At 41.9% G+C, this 17239-nt stretch overlaps 1 protein-coding gene across 9 annotated transcripts in view; it reads left to right on the forward strand.

Annotated features, from left to right (window-relative positions):
* The window catches only part of BCKDHB (branched chain keto acid dehydrogenase E1 subunit beta), a 284540-nt gene that overhangs the window by 12631 nt on the left and 254670 nt on the right, over window positions 1-17239 (forward strand). For all 9 annotated transcript variants that reach the window (XR_012324710.1, XM_073789381.1, XM_073789379.1 and 6 more), the window contains exon 3: window positions 691-759. Coding sequence is in view for 8 of the 9 variants with exons in the window: in XM_073789381.1 (XP_073645482.1) it covers window positions 691-759 (69 nt within the window). In the remaining variant the exon portion in view is untranslated. The remainder of the gene's footprint in view (window positions 1-690; window positions 760-17239) is intronic.

Consider the following 17239-nt stretch of genomic DNA (forward strand, 5'->3'; position numbering starts at 1 on the left):
GGTGCCCCTCAGTTTTCACCTATACTATTCTTTGCCTCGTTCCTTACATCCGTCATACTTGCCTCCTTTCTCTTTCACGCAATCTGCCACTTTCCTATTTGTGACTGTTCTCTCAGCTTGAAATGCTGTTCCTTTAGCTCTTCGATTGCTGACTCTCATTGTATGTCGTGTATTTAAAACAACAACAACAACAACAACAAAAACAAAAACGCTGCTCTGGGACTCAGGAGCCTGGTGTGTGAGTCACAGGTCTGCCTCTTGCTTTCTGACTTGTTAAGTTACTTTACTACTTTTCTGGCCTCGTTTCCTTCATGGGTAAAACAAGATGAGATTCCAGATCTGTGTTTCTTTCTCAACTGGGGATTTTAATCCCCCCTCCTCCCCTCACAGTTAATAATGTCTGGAGACAGACTTGAGGCTGTTACAGCTCTGTGTGGGGTCACTGTCATCCACTGGATAGAGACCCGGGGTGCTGCTCTGTGTCTGCAATGCACAGGACAGGCCACTATGACACAAGAATTAACCAGTCCAAAGTGTCCCTGATGTCGAAATTGGGAAACCTTGATTTAGATCTGTGGTCCATTCCTGTTTTCTAATTGAAAATGTAAACATTTAAATTACTTATTTCTCATTGTTAGTATCATTTAGGGATTATTAAATACAATGTGTTTTTTAAACATTGTTTTTCAGTAATATTTGGTGAAGATGTTGCCTTTGGTGGAGTCTTTAGATGTACTGTTGGCTTGCGAGACAAGTATGGTAAGTTAGTATCTTTATATATGAACAGTATTCCTGTAGAACTTTTACTTAAAGATCTTGAAAATACCAAGTTTGCCTGTTGAAATGTTTGCCGTATCCTTATTGTACAGATGGGTTCCTTTCGTTTCCACGGCCACCCACAGACTCCTTTGGCTTAGATTTCTCCAAGCGTGTTCTAACTGTAGCTTCCCTCTGATCTAGTTCATTATACATATTATAGATTCCAAAATAGTCTTCATTAAATACACTGTTTGTCATGTCCTTCATGCTCTGGGAATCTTTGACCTCTTATTGCCGTCTACCTTAGCCGGTTTCTTTTGTTTTTTTAAAATTAACTAATTAATTAAATTTAGTTGGCTGCATCAGGTCTTAGTTGTGGCACATGGGATCTTTCATTGCAGCACGCGGGGTTCTCCCTAGTTGTGGCGTGGGCTCAGTAGTTGCGGCCCATGGGCTTAGTTGCCCCGCGGCATGTGGAATCTTAGTTACCCGATTGGGGATCAAACCCACGTCCCCTGCGTTGGAAAGCAGATTCTTAACCACTGGACCACCAGGAAAGCCCCAACCCCAAGAACATGGATTACTCTTTTTTGCTGTTTTTTGTTTTGGCCACGCTGTGGGGCATGGAGGACCTTAGTTCCTCGACCAGGGATTGAACCCACGCCCTCTGCAGTGGGAGCACAGAGTCTTAACCACTGGACCGCCAGGGAAGTCCCCTACCTTAGCCCATTTCAGTCCCATTGCGTCTAGTTCAAGGTTCTGCCCTATTGGTCTCTGTTAATAGATTTCATCTTCTATTATCTGCAATAGGATTCTCCAGAGAAATTGAACCATTAGGATATATCTATGTGTGTGTAGATATGTGTGTGTATATGTATTATATATCTGTATTATCTATATTTATACCTATACTTATATCTATATTGAGAGAGAGAAAGTGAGAGAGAAAGTGAGAAAGAGAGATTTATATTTTAAGGAGCTGGCTTACACCATTGTGGGGCTTGCAAATCTGAAATCTGCAGGGCAAGCCAGCAGACTGGAAAACGGGGCAGGCTTCAGGACAAATGTTTTCTTGTTTGGGAAACCTTAGTCTTTTCTTCTAAGGCCTTCAAGTGATTGGATGAAGCCCATGCACATTAAGAAGGATGATCTACTTTACTTAAAGTCTACTGATGTAAATGTTAATCACATCTAAAAATACCATCACAGCAATATCTTAGACTGGGATCTGACAGCCAGGCACCATCACCTTGCCAAGTGGACACCTGACATTAACCATCACATTATCCTTCCACATGTTTCATCCCCACCAATCTGTGCCTTTTGCCTGGCATTGATCCATTTCCGCCTATTGCTTTCACTCATTTCATTTGCCTCAGACTTAAAACCATCATAGAATGCATATTCCTCTGTAAGGAATGTGTTTCAACCTCTTTCTGTGACGGGTGACTTTGAGGTGCTTTGACCTTTCTTGTTTTTCCTCAGCTTTATCTACTGTGGAAATCAAAGCAGTTAAGTTTGGGGTGGAGTCGACATCTGCCTACTGTCTTACCTTTGCCGCTGTCCTGTAAATCTCCTGTGTGCAGTAAGGAGTGAGGGGCCTTAAGATTTTTTTTTTTCTAACTGTTGTTCCTTCTTGTTGCACTCTTCTCTGAGGTTATACTTGCATCCAGGAAACCATAGTTGAATCTGGGAAATCAAGTGTCCCATCCCACTTAGCAGGAACTCTCAGGTTGTTCTTTTCCCTTCCTTTACAGCAGTTTCATTTTTCTGGGTCCTGTCCCTCTGCTTTCTCCTAGCTGTCTATTTTAACAGCTCTTTAGAGTTTGAGATACTTGGACCAGTCTCAGCTATCTCAAACTGTCTCAGTTCTCTCCAGCTAATTCTGACTCCTAGAGATTTTAGATCGTAAAAAAGAAATTAAAAACCTTGGGCTTCCCTGGTGGCACAGTGGTTGAGAGTCTGCCTGCCGATGCAGGGGACGCGGGTTCGTTCCCTGGTCCGGGAGGATCCCACATGCTGCGAAGCGGCTGGGCCCGTGAGCCATGGCCGCTGAGCCTGTGCGTCCGGAGCCTGTGCTCCGCAACGGGAGACGCCACAACAGTGAGAGTCCTGCGCACCGCAAGAAAAAAACAAAACAAAACAAAAAAACCTTTATACATTCGATTTCAAAATGCATGTGCATCGTAGAAAATTTGGAAGATGTAGAAAAGTGTAAAGAAGAAAATAAAAATTGCCCAAACTACCAGAGATAACCTAGAGAAAACCACTGTATGTATCTTGGTATTGTTGTCACTTCTAGACATATTTGAATATATTTATATATATTAACTAGTATTTAAAACATAGAACTATGCTTTTTTTTTCTTAGGATTTTCATCTCTGTTTACATTGCCCATCTGTTCTTGCATGCTGTCTACTTTATCCATTAGAGACCTTAGCATATTAATCATTTAAATTCCCAGTCTGATAATTCCAGCATCCCTGCCACGTCTGGAACGATGCTTGCGCTATCTCTTCAAATGTGTCTTTTGCCTTTTGATGTGCCTTGTAATTTTTTTCTTGCTAGCCAGACGTGATGCACTGGGTAACTGCTGTAAATAGGCCTTCAGGGATGTGGTGGTGAGGTGTGGGGAGAGGGCAAGTGTTCTATAATCCTAGGATGAGGTTTGTCTTTAGTGAGCCTGTGCCCCTGGACTGTGAACTTCACAAACATTTCTCAGTTTTTTTCTCCCTGCCTCAGGTAGGACAGGGTTGCTAGAGTGAGCTGGAGCTGGGTATTTCCCTTCCCCCAGGTCAGTTAGGTTCTGATGATACCCAGTAGGTTGGGCTCTGGTTAACTAGTTTTATATGACTATTACTTAAGGAGGGAAGTGCTCTGGCATATTTCAGAATGGTTGCTTGTTCACTTCCCTTGCTGGAAGCACGAGGGGATTTTCTCCGACATTTACTGTGGAAACCTGATTGAGCTCCTGGAGGTAAGCCTCACAAAATTGTGGGGAGCCCCTGCAACTTGGTCCCTGGAGGTTTTAACTCTCAGGCTTGTCCACACAGAACCTCCAGCAATTCGTCAGTTACAGCCCAGGTTTCCTGCCCCAGCTCTGGAAAGTTGAGATTCCCTGTATTCACCCATCCGTCTCTCCAGTCTTGGGGGCAGTGGTTTGCCCTATGTCCTCACCTCTCTAAGGATCCAAGAAGAGCTGTCGATTTTAGTCTGTTGAGCTTTTTACTTGTTAGGATGGAGTGGCGACTGCCAAGCTCCTTACATGTGGGACTGGAAACCAAAAGTTGGATTACACTTTTTAAAAAATAATTAATTAATTGTGTCTGCGTTGGGTCTTCATTGCTGCGCACAGGCTTTCTCTACTTGCAGCGAGCGGGGGCTACTCTTCGTTGTGCGGGCTTCTCATTGCGGTGGCTTCTCTTGTTGTGGAACATGGGCTCTAGGTGCATGGGCCTGCTCAGTAGTTGTGGCTAGCCGGCTCTAGAGCACAAGCTCAGTAGTTGTGGCACACGGGCTTAGTTGCTGCACAGCATGTGGGATCTTCCCGGAGCAGGGCTTGAACCTGTGTCCCCTGCATTGGCAGGCGCAGTCTTAACCACTGAGCCACCAGGGAAGTCCCAGATTACACTTTTGTAACTAGTCTTATCTGTATCTACGCTGAGCAGTTTCTAGCCCTCACTGTTTTGCCCTGCCTGAGCCAGCGTGGTGGCATGCCACGTGCTTTACAAAGCTGGCAGGTCTTCTGTTGGCTTCTGCCCAGGTTCTCATCCAGGACATTTCATTCCTGTCACCTGTGCTCACACACTAGCGACTTCCGAGTTTCTATCTCTGGTCTAGACCTCTGCCCTGAGCTTCATCTCTGTGGATTCAGTCCCCCACCCCTCCACAATCTTCTCCTCGGTGTTCGAGTCCTTTCAGACTCAGTGTTTCCAAACTTTTCAAACTCAGCTGAATTTATTATATCCTCCAGCAAATCCATGCCTCCTACTACATTTCCTATCTTGGTGAGTATACCACCATGCACTTCTCTTTTTCTCATTCTCCATGTCCAGTCAGGTCCTACAATTTTATCTTCAGAGTTTGTCTTTTTTTCTTTTTCAATTTAGAATGTTACTTTTACATTTAAAAAAAATGAATTTATTTATTTATTATTTGGCTGTGTTGGGTCTTCATTGCTATGTGCGGGCTTTCTCTAGTTGCGGTGAGCAGAGGCTACTCTTAGTTGCGGTGCGTGGGCTTCTCATTGTGGTCGTTTCTCATTGTTGCAGAGCACAGGCCCTAGAGTGCAGGCTCAGTAGTTGTGGTGCACAGCTTAGTTGCTCTGAGGCATGGGGGGTCTTCCTGGACCAGGGCTTGAACCCGTGTCCCCTGCATTGGCAGGTGGATTCTTAACCACTGCACTACCAGCAAAGTTCCTAGAGTGTTACTTTTAAAAATTTATTTTTTACTTTATTATTTTTTTATTGAAGTATAGTTGGCTTACAATGTTGTGTTAGTTTCAGGTGTACAGCAAACTGATTCAGTTACACATATATATATGTGTAAAAAATATATATATTCTTTTCAGATTCTTTTCCCTTACAAGTTATTATAAAATATTGAGTATAGCTCCCTGTGCAGAGTTTGTCTTTAATATGGCCTCTCCTTTCCGTTCTCACTGCCCTGGAGTTTCGTTTCAGATCCCTAATCATCCCTGCTCGGACAGTTTCACTGCTTTCCTTAGTAATCGCCCTCCCTTCAGTCACTGCCTGTTGCCAGTGTGATCATGCTGAAATGCACATTTCTTGGCAGAATATGCAAAAGACTTTGAGATCTGCTCCCTCCCTACATACCTGGCCTCATTCACTTTATTCATTAATATTGAATTATGGGACGTTTTCCCTAAGCCCTTGTGTTTTTCATCTCTCTTCCTTTGCACATGCTATTTGGATCTCTCTTCCCCATCTGATTCCCTGGGAAACTCCTATTTCACCTTCAGTCACTACTTTATCACTGTCCAGATTTTACATCTTTTACATATTGCAAATTATTGTAATTGTCTTCCCACGAGATCTCTGTACCAGACAACTTCTCAAAGGAAATAGACATTTAAATCGTGGGTTCATCCCTAGCTCCTAATATAGCATCATGCAGTACTTATTGAGTGAATGTTGTTGAGTGTATTTACCCCTCACTCTGTCACCAAGACAGTGGCTGCTGCCTCTGAAAGGGGGTTTCCTTATCTTCCTTTAGTGATTTTTAGTCGGTCTGATTTTCTTTAAAAAGAGCTTAAAACAGGGAGAAACTAGCTCTCACTAGGAAAAAGTCCACTGCTCATAGAAGGTGCTGGAAGATTTATGTCTGCATGACAAAGGGTTGGGCTAATTAACAGCTAAATTAATTCTTAGCTTTATTGTCAGCAGCTGTTGTGAATTTTTACACTAGCTTTAGGACTATGAATTCAAATTTTGAATAATTCCAGGTTGATCAATACGAACAATGAAATCACCACCACTTTCTCTAAGAGGAAATGAGCTTCCGTTTTCAGGAGTGAAGAACAAAGGAAATGGTGAAGAGAAATCTATCCAAACAGAACTTTTTGTATATTTAAGAAATAGCACATCTTTTAAAAATAATGCTCTGCTCTTTTGAGTATAGGCTGAGAATTTTAAGCTATACACAAGCATGCTTGTCTTGGTAGTCTCTCTCTCTCTCTTTTTTTTTTTGTGGTACGCGGGCCTCTCACCGTTGTGGCCTCTCCCGTTGCGGAGCACAGGCTCCGGACGCGCAGCCCCAGCGGCCATGGCTCACGGGCCCAGCCGCTCTGCAGCATGTGGGATCCTCCCGGACCGGGGCACGAACCTGCGTCCCCTGCATCAGCAGGCGGACTCTCAACCACTGCGCCACCAGGGAAGCCCGGTAGTCTCTTTTTGAAGTTAAAAAAATTTGTATTTACTTAACTTAAAAAATTTTTGAAGTATAGCTGATTTACAATATTGTGTTAGTTTCAGGTGTACAGCAGAGTGGTTCTGTTGTACATATTTATATGTACAAATCTATATTTTTTTAATTCTTTTTCGTTATAGTTTATTACAAGATATTCAGTATAGTTCCCTGTGCTGTACAGTAAATCCTTGTTGTTTAAAGACTTTGTATTGAAAAGAATGAAAAAGATTATGCTGCTATAGTTGAATACATTGCATTGAATGACATAGCAAGCAAACCTCTTGTGAGGGATTGATTCACTTTCTAGAGAGAGCTGGATGTTGAGAAGCGCTCAGCCAGTAGGTGGCAGCCTACACTTTGAAATGAGACTGTCTCGGTTGGCCTTGTGTCAGTACTCTGGAACTGCAGAGAAGGGTTTTAAATTCCACCAGAAGGGAGAATTTGAAGGATTGCAGGTTACTGACATAATATTGTGACGCTGAATACTACTTAATATTAAAAAGAAGGAACTGACTCATTAGGGACAATGCTATTAAAAAAAAAGTAGGGGAGGTAGACCCCTTTTGTACCCCAGGTAATACAGATGAGTGTGAGTTTAGCGTCACCGAACTGCGTTTCTCCTTCCTTGTCCTTTGACAGAACAAAATAAAGAGAGTGCTCGGAAATTGAAAGTAGAAGAGCGTAACCGCATAAACACATGGCATTTTTAACCTTTTTAGGGGAGGGGATCCCTTGGGCAGGAGCAATGGTGGGGACTGGAGGTAGTTCTAGGGAAGCAGGGGATGGGGGAGGGCCATTAACGGCAGTTGATTTTGAGGGTAGGGTGTGATTTTATGTTGAATTCCACACATCCTTTCATTTATGTAAGTCACTGAGACGGAGTCTGCACGTCATGTACAAAATCTGCCCTCATTATTGTCATTCTCTGTATGAGGCAGTGTTTGTGTATGTTTTATTCACATAAGACTTTGGTGTGTCAGGTTCAGGGCACGTTTTTATTTAACACTATCCTGTACTGCAGTGAATGTGGCTGGACTGTGGTCCCCAAGGCGGTATTTTGTTCCATTTATTGGAGGAAACTCAGGTGAGAAAAGGAACAGCAGAGGCTTTGCTGAATTAATCTACAGGCCTAAACGTCTGCCTTTCCATGGGATTTGGTGTTTTTCCATTACTCTCTTCATTCCTGTCCACCACGACTGTGGCCTGTCGTAGCAGCTTGGGAAAACGAATATAACCACTTACTTGTTTTCTTATGTAAACATCAGAGAAATTGTAAAACCAGATACTTTAAGACACTGAATTCAGGAAGGAAAACTAGGACAAGCATGTGGAGAAGGCGGGTTTTTGTCTGTAATGTGCCAATATTTGGGAGTTGACTTTGGGCCCCAGTATCCTCATCAGTAAAGTGAAAGTACACGTTTAGGTATTCTTTATGCTTTTATCTTTTTAAAAAAGAGGAGCACATTTTCTTTATGCTTTAATTTCCTTTACATTTAGAGGTTTTATGAATATAACAATTGTTATGTCATCTTAGAACCATGGGCTACATTAGGCACTTAATTTTCTCTCTCTTTTTTTTTTTCAATTTTGTTGGAGTATAGTTGATTTACAATGTTGTGTTAGTTTCAGGTGTACAGTGATTCAGTTATACATATACATATATTCATTGTTTTTCAGATTCTTTTCCCATATAGGTTATTACAGAATATTGAGTAGAGTTTCCTGTGCTATACAATAGGTCCTTATTGGCTATCTATTTTAATATATAGTAGTGTGTTTCTTAATTTTCTCTTAAGAAATCCCTTTTCCAGTATGATAAGTTTTAAATGTGGAGGCTGAAGGCAAAATCTTTTGACAAGTCTCATACTTTCACCAGAATTAGGAAATGAACATCTTCAACAGAAAAAGTGACCTTGCATTATATGTTCCTCCAACAAAGAAAGGGTTACTTGAGTAATAATCACACTCTTGTATTTTCTGTCAGGTTCCACTGAATAATGGTAACCTGTGAGATGGGGTTTGGCCTCTGGGCAGTTGAAACTAATTTTAGTGGAAAAAAAAAACAACAAAAAAAACTTGGTAAACTAATGATAGTTCTTCAGGAATAGGTTTATTTCCCCTATGGAAGTATATACATTTATGACTTCAGGGCAAATTGAATACCAGATATAGATTGTAAGATACCTAACTCTTCCATAAATTTGGAGTAAAAACAGGAATTCATAAGATGGTGTAAACTTTTTTTCTAATATGCTTAAAAAATATTTTAAAAGGCTTGAGAGTAGCTGTGTTTTTCTTTCTTCTTAAAAGTCAGTCACTTTAAATTGCTCCTGTTATTATAAGGCCCCTTTGTTTACTGAAAGTACACACGTGGGAAAACTAGTTAAAGAACATGTTAAAATGCCTTTCTTTTCATCCAGTTGAAGGAGTTACCCTCAAAAATGGGATGGAGATATTATTGGCATATACTTTATATTAGTTTCCCTTATATGTTGCTTTAATGTCCTTTTGTGAATTTTCACTGCAAAAAAAAAAAAACTGTTTTAGAATCTGCTAAAATTAGAATTGGTACAGACAGTCACTGTATTTCAATTTCTTTAAAAATCAAACTGAGTATCCTCACAGTAGGCATGTTGACCAGTGGCTTAACAAATTACATTTAAGAGAGTAAGGTATTTATTTTGTAGGTTGTCAGGGCTGGAGAGAAATTGAGTATATATCTAGTCCAGCAATTCTCAACTGGGGGTGGTTTTGCTCTTCTGGGGGCATTTGGCCACGTCTAGAGCCATTTCTGGTTGTCACAACGGGGGGGTTGCCACTGGTACGCAGTGGGTAGGGGTCAGAGATGCTGATAACTATCCTTTGGTACAGAGGGCAACCCTCCAAACAAAGAATGATCTGACCCCAAATGTCAATAGCTCTGAGGTTGAGAAACCTTGATCTAGTTCTTCTCCACATAATGTAGAAACTGAAGTTCTGAGAGGTTAGATGTTATCAAGTTGCCCAGCGGCAAGTAGGTGAGCCAGACCCAGAAGCCAGTTCTGAGCTTTTGGTACTACATTGTTTTTCCTTCTTATTTTATCAATGAGCAACTCATTGATATAAAAACATGAGAAATGTAAGGAATGTATAAGGAATTTTAATAAACAAAGCTCAGGGGTTTTGACTATTCATGAGGTAAGAAGCAGCTAGTCATCGATAACCCATATTAAAAAGTTTTTAACAATTCTTTTCGTGACTCTTGTGAACAAGGTTTTCGATTAGCGCATTAAGTTGTTCTGAGGTGGCAGCTGGTGCTTTGACTTTTTTTTTTTCTTAGTTGATTAAATAATAAATGTCAGAGCTGCCAGCAGGTGTTCTCTTTGACATTTTAAGCATCAGAGTGTAATGACCTTAAGCCTGTTTTTCTCAACCTTATTTGCAATGGCAGGCATTTAAAATGATCAGATGTGAGCACCAGCAGGGGCTTAGGAGGTGGGCTTGGGCTAAAGTAGACCAGGAGAAATGGGAATATAGACCATTCTTGTCAGAAAGTATAAAATTGATTCATGTATCTTTTTAAACATCATCATTAAGAATTTGAAAAATGAAACTATATCAAGAGCAACATAGATTAAGAGAGAGTAAAAGGTCTCTTATTTTATATTTTCACTGTCAAGTATGACATATCTCATCTGTCCATTTGATATTAGGGATGTTATCTCTATGTTAGCATCCAAAATCTGGTGCTGGGTCATAAAAAAATCCTCTTTTAAACCGGTACTTTTTTCTTTTTTAATTTTTTAAAAAAAATTTATGATTTATAAATTTATTTTGTTTATTTTTGGCTGTGTTGGGTCTTCGCTGCTGTGTGCGGGCTTTCTCTAGTTGTGGCAAGCAGGGGCTACTCTTTGTCGTGGTGCACGGGCTTCTCATTGCAGTGGCTTCTCTTGTTGCGGAGCACGGGCTCTAGGTACACAGCCTTCAGTAGTTGTGGCACGTGGGCTCAGTAGTTGTGGCTCGCGGACTCTAGAGCGCAGGCTCAGTAGTTGTGGCGCATGGGCTTAGTTGCTCCGTGGCATGTGGGATCTTCCCGGACCAGGGCTTGAACCCGTGTCCCCTGCGTCGGCAGGCAGACTCTCAACCACTGCGCCACCGGGGAAGCCCTAGACCGGTACTTTTAACAGAGGGAAAAACACAAACTTTTTTCTTCAGCATTTCCTGGATTTGGGTGCACTGGACATTTTTAATTGTTTTAGTTGGGACAGCTCACTTTCTAATATTTACATATTGAAGCAAGCGATTTTTTTTTTAAACTTTACTTTTCATGGGTTCAGAATTGTTGCTCATTTGATTCAAGTCTAATTTTTGAATTATAAGCCTTTTCTTTTTAGATCCCAGAAATGATCAGGGGCAGAAGCGGACCAGTATAACCATTTTCACATGGGCAGTTCAGATTGCCCAATATCTGGGAATCCCTGGATTCTCCCACTCTCTTTTGTTTATCTTAAGGAAACAGATCACAAACGCATTAAATTACAACTGAGAAAGAACTGCTCTTTCTTCTAAAAGTAGCATGGCTGGTGGCATGGCAGCTATATGGCAGCTTAACTTCTACAGGCTTGCATATCGAGCTGTTGTCGTCGCTTACCTGTCTCAGGAGGTTTGAGGCTACATGTGTAGGTTATTACATAGCTAGGCAGTCTGTGCTTCAATTCTAACTTGGAACTCCACTGGTTAGTGCCTTGCATGCAGTTATAAAGTCACAGAGTAATTAAATTCACGAGGAACAATGATTTTCTAGTCAAGTTGGGAGTAGCCAGTAAAAACAGCCCCGCGCGGAGGACAGCATTCATTGTCATTTGCGAGATCCTTGTGGAGCGAGGCCTCCTATGTCAAGCCATAGAGGTGGGAGCCCAGTGCTTTGTTTTCTGTTCCTGTTGAGTGGAGGGTTCTCAGTTGCTTAGATTGGCAGAGGGGATGGGGGATCAGTTAGGTAAATGTTGGTGAGTGTCACGTGCTAAGGAATCACTTGGGAAACCTGTTGGACAAAAAGTTTTTGGTTTCCGACTGAGCAGCTACACCCAAAGGCAGCTTCAGCAATGCAATGCCTGACCTTCTCTAGGGGCATCCTGTCAGCCCTCTCCCCCTGAGGGCCTCTGGCCACCAGCCAGAAGTGGTGGCATGGGGCCAGCCTTAAAATTAGCCAATAGATTCTTTTTCTGTAGTTTTGGCTTCTGGACACTTAAGCAAAGTTGGTAATAAGAGATTTCTCCTTATCTCTGTTTCTGGGCAGGCTGTTCCTTTTAATCCTCGTCTTTTTCTCTTCTGGTTGCTGCCAGCTTGGAGTCCAGCAGAAACAAAGAAACTTGTTTCTAAGCCAAAAGGGAACACACGCGAACACAGTATTACATTCTTCATTAATCGAGAATCTGTAGACTCCGAACTTGAGCATTTTGTTCTTTAAAAAGGGAAGGTTCCTCGAAACTCAAAAGGAACCTTTTATATTACTTTAGGAACGTGTTAGTTCATTAATCAGATGGAGAAAGGAACATATGAACTGGCATAAACCCGTTATATCACTTCAGATCTAAATTAAACACCGATAGACACTAAAAAGTTCCACAGCGTTCTGAACAGATTCCTAAGTCCAGCTGAGTCATTTGCCTGAAGAAGGCAACTTTTCCTTTGTTAAATATTCTACAGAGTTTCTGCCCAAGGACCTTCTAGCTTTTAATTATTCTGTACATATATATCAAGGTTACAACTCTGCTCGCAGTATTTAACCTTTATACAAAAAGAGGAAAAGTTAGATATTGTGGCATCCAATTATTGCACTAGTTGTGTTCTTTTAAATGGCTTCCTTTATCCCACAATCTGTTGATAGTGACTCAGGTGGGGAACCAGGAACCTCTAACCTACATAGTCTCTCCTGATCTCTCTCAGATACTTAGAAGCGGAATTTGAGCCATATAGACTCAGTGAAGCGTTGCACTCACTCAGTTCTTGCCAAATTACCTTTATTCACTTTCTTACCTAGTTCCTGCTATTTCTTTCTGCAGGCAGAAGGCGGCTCACCACTCAGCTTTAGCTCCCATTATACTTAAGGATTTCGGTCAAGTACAATTTCAGTGAAATGTGTTCCCAATGTTTCCAGGCTGGGCGATCCTTAGGTGATTCATTTTACTAAGGGAGCGATAGCCAAGTTACTGAAAACTCTTTCCTGGTTTAAATTTCCTAGTGGCCATGGAGTGCTACTGCTGTCACTTATTTCCACCCCACTTCCCTTTCTCTCAGAAAAATCTCTGTGGTCCAGGGAATTATAGGATCAGAGAATAGACATGGTTCTTTGGAAGAGCTGTAGATAGGTACTTGGCTTTCAGTGGGAGAAGAGTCTAACATACCAGGATCTCCTTGCCCAGTTTTATTGGTGCAGGTCCCTTTCTGGTATGATTTGTGTCTATTTGCGGACTCATGTTGGGAGGTCTTTGTTCAACAGCAGGACGCTTTCCTCCCTAATTTCTGCAGGACCGCTAAGGGATCAGGCCCAGCTGTTAGGCTTTGGTGTTATTTTCTTTTTTCCTCTTGTGGGTCCCTCTGGTGGAGGCTTTATTTAGCAGTTAGTAACTGTATTGCCTTGCCTGTCCTCTTCTCTGTGTGCAGCCATAAGTGGACTGGTGTCCAGCCTCTGGAGAACAGCCAAAGGAAGGAAATGAAGAGGTTCTGTTGATGGTGCAGTGACATGGATCTGTGGTCCCTGACTTTGCTAACATGGTGGTATCAGTGGTGCTTGAGGCAACTTTAACCTTTACCAATTCTCCCAACCACCTCATGCGTACATACAGTCTAAGTAAAAATGATGGGCTAGCTATGAGAGTGAAAGGTCAAGACGAGTCATCTGCCTTTAGTCTCTAACTAGAACGCTTCTCCTTTGCTCCCCCTATATAGATATTCTGGAGCCTCTGTTGCCTGGCAACTTCATCAGTTTCTTTGGGTCAGTTTTATGATTTCTGCAGAAAGGGAAGGTTGCCACTCAAAATAGCCCCGGGTCAGTTCAAGCATGTGGTGCGATTGCTAGGCCAGCCATTCGCAAGTAACGAATAACGAAGGCAGTGATGGGCTGAATCACAGTCAGTGGAGAAAGGCTGGCATTGACTGTTACCATTGCCACATTGACTAATGGACACAGGAAGCAGATGGTTAATATTAATGTGTCATCCGACAAGTAGAAAAAACATCCCCCAACTTTGTCTTAGGCTGAGGCATTTCTTTAGTATTTCCTCAGATTACTCAGGTTATTTTCCTGGGTTCAGAGACCAATGTATTAGGCCCCAGAGTTTGTTGAAGACGCCACCATAGGAGGGCCGGTGCCTTTCAGTTGTGTGTGTATGTATGTGGGGTAAATGTCTGACGTAGGTCTCCAGACACCAACACTATTCACTGCCCCGCACTGCTGCTCAGCCGTGCCTGTAGGTTACAATACTGATGCTTCCGTTTCACCCCAGAGATTCTGGGTTACTGGTCTGGGGTGTGGCCGGGGTGTTGGAGTTTTCAAAGGTCCCCAGGTGATTCAAATGTGCAGTCGAGTTTGAGAACTACTGTTCTAGAAGATAGTAAAAATTTTAACCTATAGTTCCTACCTTTAAGAACATCCAGTACACGTGGTGGACCAAAGCATCATCCCATGGGGAGTAAAGTAACAGTTTAAGAGTGAAACAAAAATGTGAACTGATGGAAGCCGTGCCCAGCAACTTTCTTCTATTTAGTCCAGAATGTAAATGACAGGGTGAATGAAACTGTGTGCTGAGAATTTTGGTGGAAAATGGTGGCTAAGACCTCTGGGAAAAGAGACAATTGGACGCAGGTAGCGATATTTGTTTCCTTTCGAACTCCCACTGAAAGGTCTATGGATCTTCTTTTGTAAAGGCCTAAATCCGTAAGGATGGGATTGGAGACGACAACATGAACAAAATGTTGGAAGCTGGAAGGTCAAGGGTGTAATAAGCTTGGAAAAACAGAATCTGGAATGGGCAGCGGGGCAGCTAAGAACCAGCCTCACTTACGTCACAGAGTTACGCAAAGGCTCGGGAATTGGCAACACCAACACCTCTGGGAATAGGAATGAAGGGAGGTGGTGCTCCAGAATAAGGAGAATTGGTTGAAAGTCTTTTAAAGAAGCCCTCAGATCTCCAGCATCCCTTCACCACCTGGCAGAATCCTGGAGGTTAATGATCCATGGAGAGGGTAGATGTTGACCAGCTAGATGTAGGGAGGCTGGGAAGTGTAGTCTTTAAAGTGTGTGGATATGTGCTTGGCTAAAACTCCGGGGTTCTGTTACTGTAGAAGAAAGAGAGAATGAATATTGGGGAATAACTTGTGGTCAGTACTATGCCTATACATACAGGTATTTGCTCCGTAAGTTTAATATTATTAGTAATGATAATGATGACGGTGATAACAGTAGCTACAAACTCTTAACCATGTTTTCTATGTGCCTAACCCTGTTCTAGGAACTTTACATATATTAGTTCACTTAGTCCTCACAATTCTGTGAAATTCGTTCTGCTATTATCCCATTTTGCAGATGTAGACACTGAGGCCCGCAGAGATTAAGTCACTTCTTCAAGGTTCCAGAACCTTGAAGAACCAGGCCTGAGACCTCATCTTCCTGTGAAGAAAGCTGACATTGTGATAAAGCTTCAGGAAAATTTGATTTCAAATTAATGTTGTTGAATGTACTGGTTTTGGGTTCTCTGTGAAAGAAATTATTCTAATATCTATGCTTGAGAAGTAGAAGGGATATTGCGTTTTATGAAACTTCCATGTGTATACAAATTCAACTAACATTAGAATGCAAATTTAAGTTAATATTTGAAGTTTATGTTTTGTTTAAAAAGGGTTCACATGTTTTGAATCCTGTCATAGAAGCCGGTAAATGACGTAATCAAATTGGTCATTTAGGACCTAACTGTGGCCACAGCCTTGGGGAGCTGGGAGACTAAGGGCAGGGAGACCAGGAGTGGGATGATTGTTGATTACAGAGGTTCTTAAATTTCAGTACACATCAGAGTCACTTGGAAGGCTTGCCCCATCACAGGTTACCCGGTGCTATCCCCAGAGTTTCTGATTCAGTAGTTCTCAGGTGGGGCCCAAGCAATTTCACTTCAGTGAGTTTCCTGCTGCTGCTGCTGCTGGTCCGAGGACCACAGTTTGAGAACCACGGCGTCTATCTGAGAGGTAATGAGAGTCTAAGCCGTGGCAGTGGAGGAGGGATGGAGTCAGGAAGGGGTCAGTGAAGAATTAACCAGGGACAGTTGATAGGACTTGTGGTTCTTTGCAGGTAGAGGCAGATGGAGAGTAAAGGATTTAGAGCAATTGTCAGGGGTTAAATATTGAAATATTGACTGCAAAGTTTCCATTGGGTATGCACCTAGAAGGCCATCGGCGACTTGTGACCTAAAAAAATAAAAGCGATTTTCATGGAAAAGTGAGGTAAGAAATAGCTTAGATGACTAAAGCTTTGAGGAGGTATGATTATCCGGTAAGAGCGTGTAGAATATAGATTTCCTTAATTCTGAGACATCGGATTGTACTCTGTCCCGTTGCTCGTTTTAGCTGGCCAGCTGGTTTGGACCAAACTAAAGGCTTCATCGTGTTACACATCGTGATACTTCCTGGCTTTCCCCTGACCTTTTGTTTAAAAATTGATCTGCCATTTACAAAGTATTAATCCTTCTCATCCTTCTGAATGTATGCACATTGGTTTTAAATCAGGGAGCAACTGTTTCCCTTTCATTTCATTACATTCGGTGACTTTCAAGCTGCCTCTTGGATCCTGCTGTGGGTTCTCGAAAGAAGCCAGATTGAAAACTTCAGAGCTATCGAGTTCTGATGGTTCTATCTTGGGGTTTCTCTCACTACTGTTTCTACTGTGATTGGCAGAGTTCACTCCCTCCTTATTTCTCTTTTAAAAAAAAAATTTTAAATTGAAGCATATTTGACTTATCATGTGCTAGTTTCTGGCGTACAACAAGGTGATTCAGTTATATAAAAATACACATTCTTTTTTATATTCTTTTCCATTATGGTTTATCACAGGATACTGAATGTAGTTCCCTGTGCTCTACAGTAGGGCCTCATTGTTTATCCATTCTCTATATAAAAGTTTGCATCTGCTCATCCCAAACTCCCAATCCATCCCTCCCCACCCCCCTCCCCCTGGGCAATCATAAATCTGTTCGCTATGTCTGTGAGTCTGTTTCTGTTTTGTAGATAAGTTCATTTGTGTCATATTTTAGATTCCACATGTAAGTGATATATGGTATTTGTCTTTCTCTGTCTGACTTACTTCACTTAGTATGATAATCTCTAGATCCATCCATGCTGCTGCAGATGGCATGATTTCCTTCTTTTTTATATGCCCTCCTTACTTCTGATCTGAGTGATTATAATCTTTGTCACAAGTCTGTTCTAACTCTCTTCCCTCCTCGAGTTCGTGTTATATACATCTGTGAGATTAGCTTTTCCAGAATACAGCTCTGATCACAATACTTTCTTGCTTAAAATCTTCCC

The sequence above is a fragment of the Tursiops truncatus genome, chromosome 12 (genome assembly GCF_011762595.2).
Source record: "Tursiops truncatus isolate mTurTru1 chromosome 12, mTurTru1.mat.Y, whole genome shotgun sequence".
NCBI lineage: Eukaryota > Metazoa > Chordata > Mammalia > Artiodactyla > Delphinidae > Tursiops > Tursiops truncatus.